The 14,405-nt window shown below is 38.7% G+C and overlaps 1 protein-coding gene across 1 annotated transcript; it reads right to left on the reverse strand.

Moving 5' to 3' along the window:
• Positions 1-4,126: 4,126 nt before the first annotated feature.
• Positions 4,127-13,704, reverse strand: kcna2b (potassium voltage-gated channel, shaker-related subfamily, member 2b). Its single transcript, XM_047360849.1, has 3 exons — positions 13,411-13,704; positions 12,461-12,584; positions 4,127-10,490 (listed from the first exon to the last, which is right to left on the reverse strand). Exon 3 carries the CDS (start codon positions 10,371-10,373, stop codon positions 8,871-8,873), a length of 1,503 nt encoding a protein of 500 aa, XP_047216805.1. The 5' UTR covers positions 10,374-10,490; positions 12,461-12,584; positions 13,411-13,704; the 3' UTR covers positions 4,127-8,870.
• Between the last annotated feature and the right edge of the window lie 701 nt (positions 13,705-14,405).

Below are 14,405 nucleotides of genomic sequence, written 5' to 3' on the forward strand. Positions count from 1 at the left end.
TGTCATCATTCCAGGCGATTGTTGAGGGATCAATCTGAGTTTTTCCAAGTGTTTGACATATAGGTCAGTCTAAAATGTGTTTGATATACTGGTGAAATCAAAGAACACGATCCTCCAAGTGTTGTCTGCCTTGTTCAGATGACTGACATGTGCTTGTTTGATTACTTAGGTGGGACAGAAGGAGTCTCCCCATTACCTTCATGATGTGGTATGTCTCAGAGTAGCAGGTCTATAGTCATTAAGGACTGAGGAATTAACCTTTTTATGTACTAAAACAGGGCAGGATGTCTTCCACAACACTGGAACCTTCTCCTTGGTCATGCTAAACAAAACTTGTCAATAGATGAGATAAATTTAACTCCCTATGTTGTTTTATTCATCAATCTTCAATGTGTCTTTGGCCTACAGATCACCCCATTTACCACCCCAACTTTCTCTCTCACAGTCCCCATTGCTGCTGAGGTTGCTGTGTTTTTTTGCTGCATATATACAGCACTGTGCAAATGTTTTAGGCAGGTGTGAAAAAATGCTGTAAACAAAGAATTCTTTCAAAAATGTAATTGTTAATCAATCAACAAAATACAGTGAATGAACAATAGAGAAATCTAAATCAAATCAATATTTGGTGTGACCACCCTTTGCCTTCAAAACAGCATCAATTCTTCTAGGTACACTTGCGCACTGTTTTTGAAGGAACTCGGCAGGTAGGGTTTTTCTGACATCTTGGAGACTTAACCACAGATCTTCTGTGGATGTAGGCTTTCTCATCCTTCCAGACACACTCAATGATGTTAAGATCAGGGCTCTGTGGGGGCCACACCATCACTTCCAGTAATTCTTATTCTTCTTTACACTGAATATAGTTCTTGATGGCTTTGGCTGTATGTTTGAGTTTGCTCACTTAGCATTTTGTAAATTGATCAAAAATAAACAAACAATCGTTTATATTTCTGAAAGCATTTTTTGTTTACAGGATATTTTCACACCTGCCTAAAACTTTTGCACAGTACTGTATGTATATAATATACATATATATATATATATATATATATATATATATATATATATATATATATATATATATATATAACTGTTATAAGACCATGCAGCCTTCATTTAATCAGCCAACACAGTAGTGAAGAACACATAGGGAACGTTTCAGTCAAAAAAGGAGATTGATAAAAGATTAAAAAAAAGAGTGTCACCTTGTTCCAAGATAAACATGAATATAAATGTGAGCACATTAACTGCACAGCATCCCCCATAGAGAATTATGGGCCATAAAGAAAGTTCAGATTTACAGACCATAAAATATGTTATGTATAAGGTGGTAAATCAGTTCTCACTGCAATGGGAAAGTGCTCCCAGCATTCATTTAGCTTATTGGATATAGGCTCATATTACATACAGACACAAGTGCACTTGTGTTGATCAGGATGATTGAAGAGAAGAAACTGGTAAATGTATTTCAAATATATGGTTCAAAATATCTGTATTACACCCAATGGACAATTTTACTTTTAGCTGACAAGATGAAATTAATTTAATTTATTGTTATATAATAGCCAGAATATAAAATGTATAGAAAACCAGAAAAAGAAAGAACAACATGACACACAACACAAAATGTAAAACGCCACAAATGTGAGATATAACCTTCATATTGCTTAAAAGATTTGCAAATTCGTCCATGCCTGGACGAATTTTTTATACTTTACATATAGAATAGCCTGCTGCCAAACACATAATTATTGAATCAGCTGATTAATCAGATATAACTGAAGGAGACCCATAAAGATACAAAAAAAAAATAAGTCTGAAGTTAGCAAACTTTATTACGTAAGTAGGAATGTTTTGTATGTAAAAAAGCGTTTTTAATTTATGCCTTTAAAACTCTGAAATCCTGTGTTTTTATGACATAAAAAATATATTTTTTCAACCTACATAATTAGAATCTGTGGAACTAAACCCATTAGTTATCCCGAAAGCTGCCAGACTGCCTTTCTCTGCTAACATACCGGAACCCAGTCAACTGAGACGTCCAGAGGGAGTTCTGCACTCCACCTATTATGTCTGGAAGGAGAATCAGCTCAACCACTGTGCATTACCTAGGTGCTTAGAGTTGCTGGAGATGAAAGGAAGTGAACACAAGAGAAAATTGGTAAGAAATGAAGTGTTGGAGGGGCAAATAACTAAAAAGGAGAAGGAAAAAACAAAAGCTGCGGCAAGAGCAGGGGGATAAACTAAGATTCGGAGGTGAGCAAAACAGCTGGTAAAAAGTTTATGCACAAAGTCCCACTTAGAAATACACATACATATATCATCATGAAAAGGATTGTCATATTAATTCTGGCTTTTAACTATGTACTTAAAGCATTCCTTTTCCAGAGTGGACTGATGATACAACAAATAACTTCAATATATTTTTTAAAGAAGAAGAAAGATTTGGTGCACTAATTTAGATTTATTGAGGATTTTTTTAAACCACACCAGATCAAATTATATATGGATTCTCAGATATATACATAAACCTCAACCAATGTCTGGATAAATGTCCCTTATCTAGCTGCAGGAATACCATTGTTCAATTAACCACAAATTAACAACCTAAAAGTTGTCACTTGGACCCAAGCAAGTGTTCAAACAGGACAATGATGTTAATATGCCAAATGCATATTGACATTGGCTTTGGAATAGTTAAAGCAGGCTAACATTAGGCTTCTGGAATGGTCTCGAAAATTAATACAGAGGATTGATTCAAATTCTCAAAACTCCCTGAAAATTAACTGCCACTTGAACTGTTTGTGACGTGTCGCCTATCTCTTGGAAATAACTATGGACCTTTGCAAAGCATTTTAAGGCTTTGATTGCTGTAATGCAAATAATGCTAAATTGGTACTGCTTTTACGTTGATTTCTTATCTTTTGTAAGATGCTTACCAGAAACGTGTTGTGGGATGTGGATTAAAGCTGTTTTGTACCAGTGACTCAGCTTCACTAGTTAGAAGTCAGTGGAATGATGAGGCTTCTTAGCACAAGATGCTTTCCCCTACATAGAGGACTTAATGATATAATTACCTCTTTAGAAAGATTGGTTTAGAACCAGCTCTTACCAGTAAAACCCAAATGATTATTAATGTTATCATTGTAATATTGACCAAAGATTTTTAGATTTCTCAGAAGGATTCATAGATTTTTAGATTTCTTAGCATTTGTTTTTCTGTGTTCTTTGTGATTGTATTGTAATTGTATGTACAGCGCTTTGAGTGTCTTGTTAGTGAAAATCGCTATATAAATAACCTTACCTTACCTTACCTTACTTTACCTTACCTTACCTTACCTTACCTTACCTCCTTACCTTACCTTACCTTACCTTACCTTACCTTACCTCCTTACCTTACCTTACCTTACCTTACCTTACCTTACCTTACCTTACCTCCTTACCTTACCTTACCTTACCTTACCTTACCTTACCTTACCTTACCTTACCTTACCTTACCTTACCTTACCTTACCTTACCTCCTTACCTTACCTTACCTTACCTTACCTTACCTTACCTCCTTACCTTACCTTACCTTACCTTACCTTACCTTACCTTACCTTACCTTACCTCCTTACCTTACCTTACCTTACCTTACCTTACCTTACCTTACCTTACCTTACCTTACCTTACCTTACCTTACCTTACCTTACCTTACCTTACCTTACCTTACCTTACCTTACCTTCTTGGTTGAATGAAAATAATTTCAATTCTAAATTTGGCAGGGGCATAAATAATTTTGGGCTTAACTCCAGATTCGATACTTTGAAACATTGACAGGCTATTAAGCAAGAGTTGATTACGACCCATCAGGGTCAAATTTGATCAATTTGGCATGGGATAAAAATGTATGTGGCTTACTGTAAGAGTGCAAGCACATTGTCAAATAAATTAAAGAACAGATAAGTGTATGTGAAAGGTCATATCTGGATGTTTATGGTCACTACAGAAGATGATTAGTTAAATATTCATCATTATGGGATCCATGAAAAGAAACACAACAGTAACTTGTGCTTCTGTAGAAGTTGTTCTTTTTACTGATATCATCATTCAGACCACTGCATTCTCCAGATTTACAGTTTGTTAAAATAATGACACTGGAGTCTGAAGATTTTCCTGACTACCATATTTATGTCCATCGGAGGCCCATGTATGGAGCATGGCAAGCATTCAGACAGATAATTCTTCTTTAGGCAACAATATACAGTTTGTCTCATGGTTCAGTCTTTCCACACAGTGGTGAAAACAGTAGTTACACAGAAAACTGAGAAGCTAAATTATCAAGAAGCACAGAGTTATCTAGGTTTTATGAATGACACACAGTTGGCTCATGTTACAGAAAGTAGACATGTTAAGACACACAGTATTTGAGCAAGGCCTGTGTGTGTATCTTTAACAAACCTCAGTTTGTTAAAGTACATGATAAAACATTTTCTGGTAGCGCATTTGTTCAGTTTTTATTGAAATTATCTTTACTATATATCCCTTAAATTTTGATTAGATCAGCAGCATATAACTCAGTTTCCTAACACATAGGAGTCTAAACATGGCAGAAGCTTTAAGCATTTTTAGACAGAAGACATCAGTTAAAGCAGCTGCAAGTTTTAGATACATTAGCAAGGCTACGCAAGTGCAATCCCATCGGCAGTAGTAGGTCCTTTATGGCGTTCAGGTTGAACAAAGCCTCATGTAGGTTTTCCATCCTGATATCAGGCATGTCCATTAAAGTTGTTATCCACAGGCAGTGTATGAACACAAGCTAAATGCGTTCAAATGGTCAGGCTGTTGCATGTGTAAATATCCACTTATTTGTGTTGCTGACAACGCAAACGAGCTGTTTTCTGCAGTTCATATCCAGTCCTTGTCTCCTGTTGGATTCTTCAGGAGAAACGTTTTGTCTTGGCAGAGTGTCACTTCAATTGTGTGTTTGGTAACAACAACTGAAAGAACAGTGTTCAAGACCAAGCTCAAAGTGGCATACGTGTTCCACAACAGACAGTTTAGAGAAATAAGCAAAACCCAATGTATAAAAAAAGGAAACTGTGGTGTAGGCAGTGTTTATTTCACATCTATTATCAGATGTACTATATCTTCGCAACAGTTTTCTCCTGTTTCCTGTAAAATAGGCCTCAGCAGACACGGTAACTCATCCCACAAGTAACTCATGCTTGTGAATCCCATATCCAGGGTGTAATGGCATTTTTTAACTATTCCTATGTTTGACTTGCTATATGCATATGTTAGGTATGCAATGCACAGTATGTAAATGGTATGCAAGGATACATTAGAACACACTGACCACCACCGTCATTTGAGCTTGCAGTTAACAGGACTAGCTACAATGTTGTCTCTAAAAGCTCAACACTCAACTTATGTGTGTCTAAAAGCTTTCCATTTCCCTTGCTGTCTCCTGAACACACACATGCACAGATAAAGATCCACTCCACGCACCAAGCTTGATGGAACGATACGTCAGTGAGAGGAGCACTCAGATGTTTCCTTGGAGCATTATAATACACTCAGCTGAGCAACAACTCTGACTGACCCACTATGAATCTTGTTGCATCCACTAGGCTGGCAGCAGGTAGTAGCTGTTGAGCTTTTATTTTGACAGACTGCAAAACACTGAACTGCAGGGAGAAGGAATGAATATCTAACATCCAACAGTGGGTTATAGGTTTTATTCTCCTTGATGGGAAATCACCATAATTTATAATTCCCATATTCACCAACTGTCATGCTTTCACTGTTTCCTCTTATGAACTACCTGTAGGTTCATAAGGACTCATAAACACACAGCACCCTTTTGAAATGGATTGTGACCCAAGTGCCAGATCCTGAGGGGATATTGGATTATAATTACGTCAATTTAATATTTAAATGTTATTCATCTTAGGGCATACTAGGATTAGGGCTACAACTTTAAAGCGCATGCAGTTCTACGAAAGCAGGATAACATCAGTTAAGGAGGAACAGCAAATGGTGACCCTGCCTGTCCTACATCACTGCATTAATGTATAATAGACCAATACAATGACTGCAGGACTAACAGGATAATAAACAACAGTGATAAATACATAACACTTGGGGGTTGGTCCCCCACGTTGCTGTCCAAACAGCCCTGAGTTGTCGAGGCATGGACACCACTAGACTCCTGAAGGTGTGCTGTGTATCTGGTTCCAATGTGTTAGCAGTAGATGCTTTAAAGGTGCTTTCACAACAGGATAATCCAGGGGACTCAGTTTGATTAGAAAATGAATGCCAAAAAATTCATACCTCCATTCATTCTGGTTAACTTTCATTCTACACTTTTGGAAAAAGACCAACCCACAGGGATAACATCATACAGCTGCAACAACTGCTTGTTTGCGGTGGTATTGCCAAAATGATTAGGAATGATAAAATAAACATCTGCATAAATGGCAGGAAAAAGGGTTCCCAGCAAAACATTGCCCATAGCACCACAATGGCCCTGCCGCCTTGTTTGTTCCCATAGTGCATCTTGTTCCCCAGGTGAGCAATGCACATGCACGTAAACATCAAAATGAAAGAAAACCTGATTCATCACACCAGATGATCTTCTTCTATCCAGTTCTAATGTTCTGCTGATTGTTGCCACTTTCATCGGTGGATTAGCATGGGCATCTTGACTAGCATACAGCAATCCAAAATCATATGCAACAAACTATGACGCACTGCGTATTTTCATTCAAAGAATATACAGACCTGTCATTAACATATTCTGCAATCTGAACTACTGTTACCCATCTGTTGGATTAAGTCACATGACACATTCGTCACTCCCAACATGCAGTGAGCCTTGACCGCCCATGTCCCTTGTTAAACTCATTTCAATCCTTATGATGGCCCATCTTTCTTGCTTCTAAAAACGTTCAGTGTTATTCACTTCTCCTGTCATTGGTTATTGTGTTATGCCTGATTAGTGTATGTTTTTGCAGCCTAAGATACCCTAAGCAACATGGTAGCTTACATCTGAATAACAGCTGCAATTTGATTTGCTCCAGAAGAAGGTAGTTTACAAATTTAGACTTATTGCTTGGGAGAGAATTACAGGGGAAGGTATGACGTAGGTATTACGGAGTAAAACGTTACATAAATGTTAATTAATTAGTATTAATGTTTCCACTGCAGCTACAGTGCTGCAAAATGTTGTAAGCAAGCTCCTACGTATAACATTGTTTCTTATACTCAAACAACAAAACAACAAAAGTTGACACTGCAGGTAAATGATGGACCTTTTTACACTCAGAGTAACCTTAGTTTAACTCCTTCTTTGTTTGTATGTAGTTCTAAAACATAATAGTTTTGAGGGAAATGCTATATAAAGCATAACTAATTAAAATCATACATCAGGTTGGTTATAGGTAATATACATTTGGAATATATCTGACAAATCAGCTTCAAGGTACAGTACAGAATATATTAAAGTTTCTCCTTAATCTCTTTCTAACATGGAATGATAAGAAGTCCAGAATAACAAAGATTTATGTTTGGCAGTGGTGTCAAAATCTAACTTCACAGACATTTATAGGCTGGGGAAAGTCCTTACAAGGAGGTTATTTGAAACAGACATTATATGTATTTGCTGAGGGTGAAGCAATGTGTTCTTCCAGTCATTTTGATGCAACATCTAATGAACATTTCCTGCAAATTTCCAGACAGCTCCCACTTGAATTTGCGAAAATTTGCAGAACAATTTACAGCCCCTATGGGTTGAGCTGTACAATTTCTCTGCTGCTACTTTCATTGATGTTATAAAAAACATTAGGTTGCTAGTACAGACATTAGGTGTTTGTTTGAGGCATAACTCTTGAAGAGTTTAGGGGAAAAAAAAGAATAAAATAATTGCACATAATTACGAAAAAAAGGTTGTGCCCCGCTCTCCCTTACAGTCAAAGAGAATAAAGAATCAGGCTGTCTAGTTCAGAGCAATGCAGTGACAATATTCCCTATATCCTGTGTTTGAGCATCAAACATACTGATAAGAGATGCATATAACACATTAAAAAAATACACAAATATCAAAAATTAACAAGCTAAACATTCTCTTAGTTTAGAGATTTGTTTCTTATACTTGTCTGCTTGTCTGAATTGGTTTGGTAATCAACCCAAATTAGCTATGTAATTGCTTGTCACTACACTGACCTCTAGTTTATGCTGGAAGCAACAGAGCCAAGGCATGAATGCTAAATCTAATAAATCGGACAAAAAAAAAAAAAAACACCATTATGACTTCCTGTCTCTCTTCTGCTCAGATGAGGATTCCCAGACCAAATAGCTGTTATTCTGTATTTCTTTGAATCAGGGCCTCGGCAGTTAGAGTAGCGGATTAAAGCTGCCCATGAATGCTCACACAAGGCTTTTTTGTAATTACAAGCTAGGTTACAAATTAGCTTGTAAAAAGCTAAGACCAGAATTATCTTTAATGTCCATTTTCTCTGGAGCAGTTTAAGTAATATAGAATGTAATATTGATCCCTTTATGTTGCTATGATGATTTATTACTGATTTGGCTACTAGTTGGCTACTGATGCAAGCTGGACAACCACTGTTACAAACTGTTTCTACTGTAAGACTAACTCCATGCAGACATGAAAATGCCCTAATCACTGGCCGTTTTACTATGCGCCCTGTTTAGTCTGTATGATAGGAGAACGGGAGGTCTAGATTAACCCTTTCTGTGAGTTCATCTTGCTTTCATTTTGTTCTGTGTTCCTGTCCTTAGTACTATAATTCATGAGCAGAGAAAGACACAAATGTATCTTCCTGCTATACTAGCAATAATAGACCAACCACCGCAACAAGTCACATTATACATCAGTACGCATCTTAGTGATATTTACGTAATTTGTGTTGACCAGAGTGCAGTTTCCTGTTTTCTTGCCCTCTTGTCTAAGGTCCTCAGTGTTGTGGTTAACAGGCTCCTGGATCTCAACATAGTCAGACTTACTGAGGGTGGATCCACTCCCACTTCGACCACTCTTCTTCAGATCATCAGCAGAGCTGGCTTTAGGCACACTTGGAATATTCAGATACTGTGCTTGTTCCTCACCCTCTGTCTCTCTGTGGTAGAAGTAGTTGAAATTAGATACAATGACAGGCACAGGCAAGGCAATAGTCAGTACACCAGCGATTGCACAAAGAGAGCCCACAATTTTGCCTCCAATTGTTGTTGGTACCATATCTCCGTAGCCTACAGTGGTCATGGAAACCACTGCCCACCAAAACGCTTCAGGGATGCTGCTAAACTGTGAATGTGGCTCGTCTGCTTCTGCAAAGTAGACGGCACTGGAGAAGAGAATTACACCAATGAACAAGAAAAAGATTAGGAGGCCCAGCTCACGCATACTGGCCTTTAAAGTCTGTCCTAAGATCTGGAGACCCTTAGAGTGACGTGAGAGTTTGAAGATGCGAAACACCCTTACTAGACGAATGACACGAAGGATAGCCAAGGACATGGCCTGCTGGCCAGCCTGGCTGTCTTCTGGCCTCTCTGCAAGCTCTGTGCCCAGGGTGATAAAGTATGGGATGATTGCCACAATATCTATGATGTTCATTATATTGCCAAAAAATCCAGCTTTGCTTGGACATGCAAAGAATCTAACCAGGAACTCAAACGAAAACCAGATGATACAGAGGGTCTCCACAATGAAGAAAGGATCTGTAAAATATGTTGAGGGGTCATATGTAGAGGTGGAGTTGGACATAGATTTCAGTGCGTAATTGTACATCTCCTGATCTTCATTTCGGAAAAGTGGCAGTGTCTCCAGGCAGAAACTTACAATTGATATAAGAATCACCATGACAGAGATGATGGCAATGATTCGAGCAGGACCTGAGCTCTCTGGGTACTCAAACAGAAGCCACACTTGTCTCTGAAACTCATTTTCTGGCAGTGGTCGCTCCTCTTCCTTTATGAAACCTTCATCCTCTCTAAAAATTTCCATGGCCTCTTCACCCAACTCATAAAACCGGATCTCCTCAGAAAATATGTCCAGGGTCACATTGACAGGCCGGCGAAGCCTTCCTCCAGACTGGTAGTAATACAGGATAGCATCAAAACTTGGTCGATTCCGGTCAAAGAAATATTCATTCCGTAGGGGATCAAAATACCTCATCCTTTTCTTAGGATTACCTAACAGTGTATCTGGAAACTGAGATAGGGTCTTCAGCTGAGTCTCAAAGCGTAAGCCGGAGATGTTGATGACAACCCTCTCACAACACTCGTGGTCTGGCTCCGGATCGTACTGGTCATGAGGCTGACCTGAATGCGTTGCTGCTTCATCCGCAGGGTCGCTGGTGGCAACCGTCATTTTGGAGGAAGAGGGGGCCTGCAACTTTCAGACAGGGTGGGGCCACAGTGGGCCGTGAAGATGTGAAAGCTCTGCACACTTGTGGGATCAGGCACAGGCAGATCTACCTGCAAAAAGCTATAGGGATAGAAAGGAGAGAAAGGCTGCAATATTAATGTAACCACGTGTTGTGCAACACTTTATTTAGTGTTTATGAAAACAGAAGTTAACAGAATTCATTTTCTAGATTCTAAATCAGTACAGAGACAAACTAATCTATTGTGAACATTTCCAAGAATGTGATTTTAAGCCCTTCCTACAAACACACAGCAGAGAAGATATTGTCAAGTAAAGCAGAGTTTAGGGTTCTCGAGGTGAACCGCTGGAGTCTCCTTTACTCTACTGGGTTTCAGTGTTAGGTTATAAGTTCTCTCTCATAGGAGCACCCTGCAGTATCAATATGTTCAACATAATGTTGTATCCACTCTTACAGGGTGCAAAAGCAGATCTGATTATTATTAAATAAGTGCTCCTCACATTCTCAGACATGGATGCTCCCATTATGTATAAGTAATGTGACTGGCATTCTTCTTAAAAAAGGGAAGAATTCAATTCAGTTAGGAAGTAGTTTATATCACCTTTAAAATGTTATGCTAAATTAATTAAGCCTATTATGAAGCTCCCTTTAGGGCACATACGGGAAAAGCATTGGTGCACCAAAGAAAGGAATTTTTAAGGACATTAACTAGTAGCAATACAAATTATTTAAATGTCAATCAAGCTCGTTAATTTTGTAAAAGTAATGTTGGTTAATTCTAACAACCCTACCACAACCCTAATATGGCAACATTTCCGACCTTAACATGTTAATTAGAATTTAACATACGATGTTGGTTCAATCAAAATGTTATGTGTGGCTTTCAGCAGAGAACAGTAAGACTGACATGCTTAGGCATCAATTTGAATAAAAAGTTCAACTTAGCAAATGTTAAAAATTGCTATAAGCCTTGTGGCTGTGAAAGTTTCTGTGCTGAAGAAAACAGCACAGAAACTTTCTTTTTCACAGAAACTGCTTAAAGCTGTGTATCCAGCTTTAAGCCTGATGTAGTCATTGCCAACTGACAGCACATCTTAGCTGTGATTGTCGGGAAAAAGGCTTATATGTCACTTTATAAGAATAGACTTGAAAGATTTAATACTATTTCAGAAACACTCTATGCCTTCATCACAGACTAATCTCTAATGTTTCTTTTTAGTAATGAAGGAAAACCCAAATCAGTAAAATTATCTTATTAAATAGTCAGAATTTCACAAATTTAGTGAAGTGGCTTACATTTTAAAACTGGTTGAAATTTGACTGATTTATTTAGAGTAGACTGGGGGTTTGTGGTCACATTGCTGGTTATTGTAACACAACACAATAGTTAAGTCCTGTTGATTTGACCTGACAGTTCGTTATACACAATACTTTGAGGTAACGAGCTTTTTAGTAATTGACATGGTGAGAGTCGTTGTTTTAAATATTTTTGTATTAGAAACTCACACAAGATTGCGATTTGAAAGTAGACAATCTATTAAAAGCTAATAGCTTTGATTTAAATGAGTATTTTACTTGGACTCCAAGCCTGTGGTAATGTTGGTCAAGAGCTCAGTTGGGGATGGCTGTTCATCACATGTACAAGTATCACACGTGTACAAATGACTAACATAGCGATGTTGATATCTTAATTTCACTTCATTGTTCTCCTCATAAGTTGTACAGGTTAAATTAAAACAGTTCATTTTATTAGTGTGTCTGAATAAAATCTCACCGGGTACTCTGGCTTCCTCCCACAGTCCAAAGACATGCCTGTTAGGTTAATTGGTCTCTCTAAATTGCCCTTAGGTGTATGAATGAGTGTGTGCATGGTTGTTTGTGTGTTGCCCTGCGATGGACTGGAGACCTGTCCAGGGTGTACCCCGCCTCTCGCCCATAGACTGCTGGAGATAGGCACCAGATTCCCCGCGACCCACTATGGAATAAGCAGTAGAAAATGACTGACTGACTGACTGAATAAAATCTGAAGTTTATATGTTTGCAATTATATTGTCCGTTTACAGAAATATACCTTGATGACAATGGCTCAGGTGAAGGGTTTGGTCCAAAGTAAGTCTCCTCAGACAGATGGGCTCGTTTTTGAAGAGTTGTCAGCCCCCAGAAGACTCCGCCTCTGGATCAAGGCAGCAGCGGGACTACAGGAGGGGGGACAAGGTGTGAGGATGCAGGATTACCCCCCTCGACACTGTGTCCACCAGAAACATGCTGGGCAATAAGTAGTACAGATTGAAGCTGTTTGGCAGGGTGCTGCTGGGAAAGGTGATTTTTTTCTAAAAATAATCTGAAAATGCTGTCATCAGCAAAAGTGGAACCCCTTTTCTCTTCAGAACAACATGCCGACGCGACAGGCGGCAACAGCCGAGGTGATCCTCTGTAGCCTCTCATCAGCAGAGGTACTGAGGAAGGCAGTCTGAGCAGGCAGCGCTGCTGGCAGCATTTTTATTCAGACAGCCATGCTTCAGCAGATAATCACCTGTTTGATCCCCAAACAGGTTTCGCCTGAGAGGCTTTGCATTTATTTTATCTATTTAATTGTGTTTTGTTTTTTTTTAAAGCCTGCCCCACGTAAATTTTACCATCTTTCTTCTAAAGGTAAATATCCACGAAAAACACAAGTGATGTACATAACAAGGCGCATGTTCACAACCCATTCCTTGGATACGCAATCCTCCGATGACGTATTTTATCGCTAATAAGGACGTATATTTTTTTTCCATGACTTTTAAAATAAAGCAGCCAGGTAGGTTCATGCACTGGGGTATTCATACATTAAATGGCATCTTGTTTGGTAAACTCGGATTAGTTTGGAATGACAGGTGCCAGACATGCTCAAGCCATTTGCAGCCCCATCCTGTGTGGAAGGACAGCAACAACAGTCTTCATGCACTAAACAAAGCAAAATAGCATTATCCTTGCACTATAGGATTGCTTCAGAGAGGCTAATGGCATGCAGGAATTCACCGGGATTCTCTTGTTGCGTAGACGCATGAATTTTTATCCAGTTTGGCTCTTCTTTTGAGTTGCCTTCAGGTCGTTCTTCAGCTCCTTATCTGTCTCCAGCACTCATTTGACTGATTTGAACAGCGGCTGTTTTTTTTTTTCATCACGACTATCTGCTTTTGAACCGCCGGCTCGTCTTCTAGTTTCTCATATTTCACCATAATTCACCATAGTTGAAATGGATGGTCTGCAGTTGGGCATTGCAGCGCATACTAAAAGCTTCTTGCGCGCCTCGCCCTATCCCTCTGCGCTCCCTCTTCCCCGACTCTCCCGTCCTCAGTGGTTCACATTAAAGAGGAAGCGTCGCCCATAGCAGAGTGGGGAAAACACGCGCTTCCACAGAGTGTATAAAGCACAAGATCAGTATTCAAGACGGAAATCTGTGAAACTCGCAGATATTTCTCAAATGTAGTAAATACTTTAGCTGTTGTAACAGATGCAATTTAATAATCTGATGATAAGAAACTAAAAATATATGTTTTTTTTTCTATGCCGGCAATACGTTTGCTTACGTATACATTTACTTACATAAATATACATACATCTTAAAATTTAACTGGTTTGCATCATTTTGACTTTTTCTAATACAAATTATGAATTATTTGAAAAACTGGGCTGCACAGTGGTGCTGTTGGTAGCACTAATTCCTTGCATCAAGAAGGTCCTAGGTTCAAATCCTGACCTGCAGTGTTTTTGCATGGAGTTTGCATAATCTCCCCATGCATGTGTCAGTTCTCTCCTAGTTCTTCGGCTTCCATGGTTCAAAAACATGACTATTAAATGGTGTCTCTGTGTGCATGGTTGTGTTTCCTGTGATGGACAGGCAACCTCTCCAGGGAGTACCCTCTCGCTTAAATGACTTAAATGTGGCATGTATCTGTATTCTTTGTATCATCTTTTACTGCAATTACAGCTACAAATCTTTTGAGGTATGTCTCTAACAGCTTTGCACATCT

The sequence above is a fragment of the Girardinichthys multiradiatus genome, chromosome 1, assembly GCF_021462225.1.
Source record: "Girardinichthys multiradiatus isolate DD_20200921_A chromosome 1, DD_fGirMul_XY1, whole genome shotgun sequence".
Lineage (NCBI taxonomy): Eukaryota > Metazoa > Chordata > Actinopteri > Cyprinodontiformes > Goodeidae > Girardinichthys > Girardinichthys multiradiatus.